The following is an 8,276-nucleotide window of genomic DNA, read 5'->3' as shown; positions in this document are numbered from 1 at the left end:
GGGCTGGATGACCCTTGTGTTCTCTTCCAACTCTATCTTTCTCTGATTCTCCTCCTGTTCTTCTCCAATGAGTGGTATTCATTGTCATCACAGTTAGTGGTCACTGAGAAACGTATTCTCAATGGGTTTTTTCCTAATCCCCTTTTAATGCTATGTTGGTGGTCATTACTATGTATTGTGAAAACAAATTTCATAGTTTAATGACACACTATGCGAAGAAGCCCTCACTTTTCCCTATTGTGATGTCCCACTTGACAGTTTGGCTTCTGAGTATGAAGACTTACCATAGTTGTGTCATCCTCTAGCTAAGTCTGACAGCCACCTGAGTGATCCACAGAAGAAAGAGGAGATAGGAGAGATAGCAATAAGTCCTCAAGAAAGGTGAATGCTATAGCATCTGAAACAGTCCCCCCCCCCCCCCACATACACACAGGCAAAGTGAGAGGCTGAGAACATGTAGCAGGGAAATGTCCTCTTGAAATACGGTCTGCAAGCTGAGAGGGTCTGAGTCAGCATGCTTTGTATTTCAAGGATTTTCCACTTTTGGTTGCTGGAAACAAACTTGGTTCCTTTTCCATGCCTGAATTTACAACAAGATATGACACTATGATTTATGACCCTGGACAGTTCTTGACCTTGTTATCTAGTACCATGTACTTTGCTTAGAATTTATGACTCCTGACCCTAGATTGGTTTTGATACTGCTTGCTCCTTTGGCTTCTGAACTCTTGGTACCCTGCCTGCTGGTGCAATGTGAGAATAGGACACCTATCATGACCCTCACACCATTCAAGTTCACTGGATGAGCCCATTTGCTAATATTTTGAGAGGGAGAAAAATATTGTTCAATTTCTTATATCATGCATAATTGTATACACTTAATAATAATAATAATAATAAAAATTTTATTTATATGCCGCCCTTCCTTCGATCAGGGCGGCTTACAACAGATAAAATATAAACAGATTAAAATACATACAATACAAAAAACAGCAAAACAAAACCAACAGTAAAAAGCCCCATAGCCCAACCTCTTGGCCACGTAAGAGGAGGGAGGCCCACAGGATATCTATTCGGGGAATGCCTGTTGGAATAGGAAGGTTTTAAGGTCCTTCCTAAATTGGGCCAGGGTAGTAGACGAGCGGAGCTCTGTGGGCAGCGCATTCCAAAGGGCTGGGGCAGCTATGGAAAACGTCCTCCGAGAAGTGGAGGCTAGCCTAGCCCCAGGCACCTTCAGTAGCTGCTGCCCAGACGTTCTGTATGTATTATACTTATACTGTATGTATTATTTCTTGCTCCTCTTCAAACTAAATTTCTTATTGCAGTGTTGCCACATAGTGATGTTGGTTTGTTATTGTGTACCTTCAAATAGTTTCTGATATATGGTGACCCTAAGGCAACCCTACCAAGGGCTTTTGGCAAACTTTGTTCAGAGGAGGTTTGCCTTTGCCTTTCTGTAAAGCTGAGAGAATGTGACTTGCCCAAGGTCATCCAGTAGATTTCCATGGCTGAGCAGGGATTTTTACAGCACACCAATTGTTTGGGTTACCCCTTTCTATAATTTTTCCAGCTCTATAATATTTTGATGCAAGCTAACTGATTTCACCTTTGTCAGCTACAATAAATGCCTTCCCAGCTTATTTTCCACACTGGGGGCCTTTTGAACAATCCCATGTACATTTACCTGGTGTCATGTCCATTGAGAGTTCATTTTCCTCAGAAGATGAAACAGACATATGACTGCCAGAACAGATGCCTGATAGCCAGTTTCCTCCTCCTCCAAATCCACAGGATTGTCAGCAGGAATAGGAGTTGGACAAAAGATCTCCAAGCTCTCAGGAAAGGCAAAAGCTTTGGCAGGTGGCAAAAATCCTCTGCCATAGATGGAGTGAAAGGCTACACACACAGAACTGTGAAACACACTCTTGAAACATTGCCTGAATCAGTGGTCCCCAAACTTTTCTGGCTGCCACCCCCTTTCCTCTTAGGTGACAACCCTAACACCATCTCAATCCATATTTCCTGATATTAGCTCTAATATGCTACTGCAAATTCAAAACAACCCATCTCAGTTGCTGCTCCCTTTACACCTCATCACTTTGGGAGCAGCAACTGAGCAGTTGGCTGAGCAGCAACTGAGAAGCTTCTTGTCCATGCTGGCCTTGTGGCAAAGGCCAGTGTGGGCAAGAGGCCGCTCAGCTGCTACTCAGCCAACGGCTTAGTTGCTGCTCTCAAGGTGACCAGGGGCAAAGGGAGAAGCATCTCCCTGGCAAGGAAGGACTCTCAATTCTTCTTTGTTGGGGCAGAGAGAAGCAAAACCAGTGTGTATAGAAGGGGTTTATAGAGGCCACATGCTCTGGACTGGAGAATGACATGGACAGGGAAAGAGAGAGATTTTAACTATTTTAACTACACGAGTCAATCCAAGTTGAAGGATTCTTTCCAGGAATTGATCCTGGATACTCTTCCTTCTCTTTCCCCAGAGACATATCTTCCTCATACAGCTTCAAGTGTCCCCCACCCCTTCCACATAACCCAACATTGTTTCTTCTGTTATCTCTTCTCTCAGCCTGTATGATGAAAGTAAGCAGGAGCAGAAGTGCAGTTCCAACCTGACAGCCAAGTCCCGGGAAAGCTCACAAAGCTTTCACCATGTGCTCTCACTCCTTGCTCCAGTCAATCAGTCTGTCCCAAAAGGGCACGTCTCTGAGCTACAGCAGCAATGCCCTGTGCCAAACTGCAGAAGCTTCCCAACCATTACTGCCACTACTAACAAAAGATGTAGCTAAGGGAATGGGCTCACATGGGCAGGTGAAGAGTGGGAGACACCATTACACGAAATTATCAGTGTGGCTGTGCAGTGGTTTTAAGAGACCCTGAAAAGAAGTTTCATACAATCTTCATCCTCAACATGGTCGTAAAGGCTGATGGTTCCTCTTGTCTTTCTTGCACACCAATACTTTTGACTGAAGGCCCATTTTCACACACACCCTGCCCCTTTCCACCATCCCCTGGATGTGTACCAACCACTTTGGGAATTACTGGTCTGAACTATGGGTGTGACTGAGCTGCCTGGCTTTATAAACAGGGGGCTTCCTTCAGTCAAATTACTGGACAAAAGTCCACTGAAAACAATGGAACCCACTTCTGAATAAACATGTATAGCGTTATACTGGCAGAATGCTGTAGCATTTCTTACAACAGTTCAGAGAATTCTCTTGCAGTTTGGTCCAGCATCCCGTTTCCCAGAATTCCACTAAATTCCACCAAATTCAAATGGGGATTTGGTGTACTTTTTATATGACTTAATTCCATTTTTATAACAAACTGCAAGAACATCCACACTTTCAACAATTATTTCAGAACTATAAAAACAGTAACTGTGCTTTGTATTATAAACACAATGTAACTGGTTCTGGGTAATTAAAGGAGACAGCTTTTATGTTTGAATTGACTTTGATCAAGGTGTTTTATTGCATCTTAGAGGGTATACATGCACTGGGTTTTTCTCAAAACAAAATACAGTACAAAGAAAACCCATTTTGAAATTCTCTCTCTAACTCTCTGTCATTATAGTGTATCTTATCCCCACAATAAATTCAGTTTACCACCACTTCTTAAGAATGGTACCATATATTGATTAAATAGTTAATTTGAAAGACTTTGGTGAACATCTTTCCAACCTAATATGCTTTTACAAAGAGCTGCCAAGCCACTTGTAACACTGATCAACAGTGACCTTATTAAGGAGTCAGAAATCTTAAGCCAAGCCATCAGCACGAACAGTATGAGAGAACAAACTAAAATGTAAAAAGAATACTTTTTGTTGTTGTTTACAGTTAAGGGTGCAGTTCTCCAGTTTAGTGTGACCTCTAATCACGAACAGTACAGAAAATACACAGTGCTGTATGGGGATAGAAAAACACTAGTCTAAGGCAAATATAGAGAAGCACCAAACTAACCGATGCATGTAAGAGCTAAATAAAAATAAAATAAAAACCAGTTTTCATGATTTGCCAGTAGATACACTGATTATCCTGACAATTCTTGAAATGTTTGCTCCACCATGTTTGGGTTTCTTCATCAGCATGGCTAGAAACTCCCCTCTCACTTTCAGTGCATTTAAAAGAACAGACAAAAAAGCTGTTGTTTTTTTAATGACAGCAAAAGACAATATAATGTTGTTTTCTTCTTAATTCTTCTTGAAGTAATTTCATAGAAGATGCATTAAATGGGATTTTTTTTTCTTTATATTACTTTTAATTATAATTTAAACTTAACATATACAGTGCCACAAAAATAAAACATATCCCACAACAATTTGAGAATTCTGCATTTGGAAAAAAAAAAATTGTATTCCACACAAAAAAGAATTTGTAGGATTGAAGAGTGCTTTTCTTACTACCATCATCACACTATTGTTTTGTATAACAGGTATACAAGAGAAATTGGACTTCAAAGAGGAAGATTTAGAGGGTTTGCCAGTTATTTACATTGAGACTTCCAGAAACACAGACACATCGCTCCATATGGCTCACCACACACAACAGCTGCATAATCAGTCCCTATTGAAATAGGTTCAGAAAAGCACTAAGAAGGCATCAGAAACATACATCCATTGTTTAAGTTGTAAAACACATAAATAATAACCCAAGTACACAAACTGAGAAAGAGAGAGAGAGAGAAGGGATAACAACTAATATAGTACACATTCCTAATGTTCACTTTCACAGCTGTGCTACACGTTTTGGAAGTAGGAGAGAAGTCTGAGTAAGCACTGGGTTTGGTAGTGGTGGCTCACTTGGAAATTCTGAGCAACAAAATTCTTCTTTGTTGATTCCAAACTTGCATCTTCAATTATCCTGTCATAAAACTACAGATGGTAAGGAGGAAACAGAATTAGAAATATTTAGCAATGTATATAAACAGAAATGATACACACACATATACACCCACTCACATGTATAGAGAGAATGTGCTTTCAGGAAAAGATATCTTTATGCAAATAATATGGTCATATTATTTTTTTTTATCTCTGAAGAAGCAGTTCCTAAAAATAATGTACTTTTCAACATGTTTTCTGAAAATTCAGATTACAAGACATCTCTGAATCAATATAGATATTCTTTACCCTGTTGAAACAAACTAAACTGTGACTGGAATAACAGTTTATAAGATTCATTGAAAATCTTCTAGGACAAAACATCTTGGGATATGAATAGAAAATATAGTGGAAATGGGTCACAACCACTCAAAATATTTCAGGAATGGTCAATGTCAAGAGGTGGCTAGAATTAAGTTTAACATGGGCAGGACAAGTCTACTATTAAAATGTATATGTTATTAAAATTCTGTTAGCTAATGAACAATCTATTGTTACATTAAATATTATAGCATCCAGAGAAGAGGTATAAGGAAAGATTATTCAAGAACTCCTATATTTTCAGGACTTCAATAATTATAAGCAACTGATAGCCCTTGGGATAGTCCCTTTTAAAGCATATATTTATAATTAAGAAATGAGTCAAATAAATTTGTTGAAGTACATCTCTGAATAGGAGAAGCAGGTTTACTGAAAGGTTTCCCTTTGTTATCTTTTAGAATGACCAAGTTGGAGAACACATTCACTTTTCTCAGTATTTACACTGTGAACTACCACTGGTTTTGTCTTTATATTTTTTGTTAATCTGGCCAAAATTCTGTCAGCATGCTACACAAGCACAACGACACTCGCAGAAGGGCAAAAAAGGTTGCAGCTACCATGAATGAAGTCAGTTACCAGAGAAACAGGCTATGTGGACCTAGCAGACTGTGGCTGCATTCCTTTGGCTGGACCATCCTGGAAAAAAGTGCAACCTTACATGTAGTGCACCAAAAGGAATCCCACCTCTGTGCCTGCATTTGTTTCATAATAATAAGTGCTGTTTTGTGTGCCTTCACATCATTTCTGACTTATGGCAACCTTAAGGTGACCCTATAATGTGGTTTTCTTGGCAAGATTTGTTCAGAGGGGGTTTGCCATGGCCCACCTGGAAATCAAACCCTGGTATCTAGAGTTGTAGTCCAAAACTTGAACGACTATGCCATACTGGCCCTCAATAAAGAGAAATATCAAATGAAATTTCGCACACCTACAGGCATTTTGAAAATGTCAGTTTTTGCAAAATGCACTGCAACCTCTTTTGCAATTTTATGTCTCCTTGGCAAAAGACTGTGGAACTGCTTGCAAGGGGTAGGGCTGGATGTATGCAGTTGTGAAAAGGGAAAGGAAGACAGGTTTTTTTTAAAGCAAACTAATAATCCAAATTACCTTTGTAGATAAAAATAAAGCTTTAAAGGAAGTTTAGCAGAGTACTAAAATTTTCAAAATTAAAATGCTTAGAGTCACATCTGAAATGCCAGAGAGGAATGCAATAAATAAGCTTTACTGAATAAGTTTTGACTGTATTCCAGTGGAGCACGTAAGAAGCAATCCCATACCATAAATAGTTCATAAGAAATCTTTGATGTTAAGATCTGCTAATGGGTCCTTTGTTGGAGGTTTCTTGGGACTCTGAGTAGCAGGTGTGGGACTTGGAGACAGCTGAACAGGTTTTCCATCAGTCAAGAACAGCAACAAAAGGAAAAAAAGAGAAAAACATGAACATGGGCATACTGACAAAATAAATATTAAGATCCTACTTCATCAAAATAAAGATACAAAGGATATTCAGTGAATGAATGTTGTTTTCACTTTACATCCTGTTCCACAGATGTTGCCTTAATTACACTGGATGCATTTTGAGCTAAGCATATCCAAGAGCAGCACAAATTCAGTAGTGCAATAGTGGTAACTCCCCCTAAATGGCTGCTGAAAACAAAGTGTGTGGGGAGTATATTGTTTTAAATGAGAATAGCACTCCTAAAAAGCCAAACAGAAGCACAATTCTCCTTTAAACAGCCCCTGTGCACCCTGTGTGCCTTGCTTTAAAACAGAAGTATTATTCTTTTACTACTGTTATTGCAATAAAATTCAACAAGACATAGCTGCTGCTTATATGAAAAAGAGGTTTTCCTTATATTAAACTTCCTTTAGCCTTTAAGGTTGACGTGTAGATCCTTTCTAGCTAAATGGATTTAACTTTTTAAAAAAGTGTTATGCAGGGACTTTGTCACATACATCTACATATACACAGCCAGAAGGAACCACAATCTTCTGGAACAGTGGGTTAAACTGTGATCCTCTTGGAACAAAAACTATAAAAGTAGTCACTAAGAATACAAAATCCATATGAGAATAATGGTGGTGGTTGAAGTTAAACAGCTTGGCTAATTTTATATTTTTTTCATTAAGTTATGCACATAAATCCATCTCTCTTACTTGTGCACCAGGTCCTGCAGCTGCTCCAAATGGTGGCCTCATTGCAGGCTGTCCGTACATAACAGGCTGCTGTGGCATCATTGGAACACCTGCTCCAGGGGGTTGCTGGAAAAGATTTGAGAACACTTAATGGTGTCTGTAGTACAAACACAGCAAGTTGTTGGACTGTCAACCTGTGGATCTGACAAGGTCACAGCATAGCAGGTGTGCAATACTCCATCCTTTGAGCATAATATTCACAGTTTGATTTGAACAGAAGAATTAATTTCATTTCCTTTTATACTCTTTCAAGGTAGGGTGCAAGGTAGCATTATCCCATGTCAGAGTGGTGAACCTGTAGTCCTTGAAATGTTCTTGGACTGTAATTCCCACCATCCTTGACCACTGGCCATGTTCATAAAGGCTGATGGGAATTAGAATATGACATCTCAAGAGCCAAAGCTTCCACACTGTTGTATGTTTTCTGCTGGAGAATCCCAGGCATTGCCATATATATTTTGCAACCAGAAGAACAGAAAGTGTGTTGGTTGCACTTCAGCATCCAGAGACTTTCTTTCTAAAGAAAGGAAATTTGATCCCTTCAAGATTGAGAAAGATAATCTTAAATATGTGAGAAATGCTTGAACTGATGGGTTTTTGTTTGCTGTCAGAAGTATGGGGTAGTGCAATGGTGGTGGGAGGTGTGTTGCCAAAGGAAAACCTACAGAATTTTTGTCCCCTCAAGCCATGTACAAATTAGGCCAACTAAGCATGGTTCCATATAAGTAAATGGATAATTTCTGCTTCCCTCAGCACAGAATGCTGACTTAAAAACAAAGCAAAACAGAATACAATGTTTTGGTTGTAAGTAACTCAAAAAAGAATCAAATGTCACTAGGTGAAGTGAGACATGGTGGTAATTCTTGCTGTGATTGTG

General features: G+C 39.2%; 1 protein-coding gene across 1 annotated transcript in view; it reads right to left on the bottom strand.

Annotated features, from left to right (window-relative positions):
• Nucleotides 1–3,437: 3,437 nt before the first annotated feature.
• The window catches only part of LOC149311338 (clathrin coat assembly protein AP180-like), a 95,266-nt gene continuing 90,427 nt past the window's right edge, over nt 3,438–8,276 (bottom strand). The window contains exons 28-30 of the mRNA XM_089530831.1: nt 7,361–7,465; nt 6,481–6,583; nt 3,438–4,873 (exon numbers count right to left, since the gene is read on the bottom strand). Coding sequence (XP_089386957.1) covers nt 6,491–6,583; nt 7,361–7,465 — 198 coding nt within the window. The 3' untranslated portion in view covers nt 3,438–4,873; nt 6,481–6,490. The remainder of the gene's footprint in view (nt 4,874–6,480; nt 6,584–7,360; nt 7,466–8,276) is intronic.

Source organism: Sceloporus occidentalis, unplaced genomic scaffold (genome assembly GCF_023333645.1).
Source record: "Sceloporus occidentalis isolate IW3139 unplaced genomic scaffold, rSceOcc1.0.p SCAF_6, whole genome shotgun sequence".
Taxonomy (NCBI): Eukaryota; Metazoa; Chordata; class Lepidosauria; order Squamata; family Phrynosomatidae; genus Sceloporus; species Sceloporus occidentalis.
Note: the sequence above shows the minus strand (reverse complement) of the source record. Positions and strands in the feature narration are given on the sequence as shown.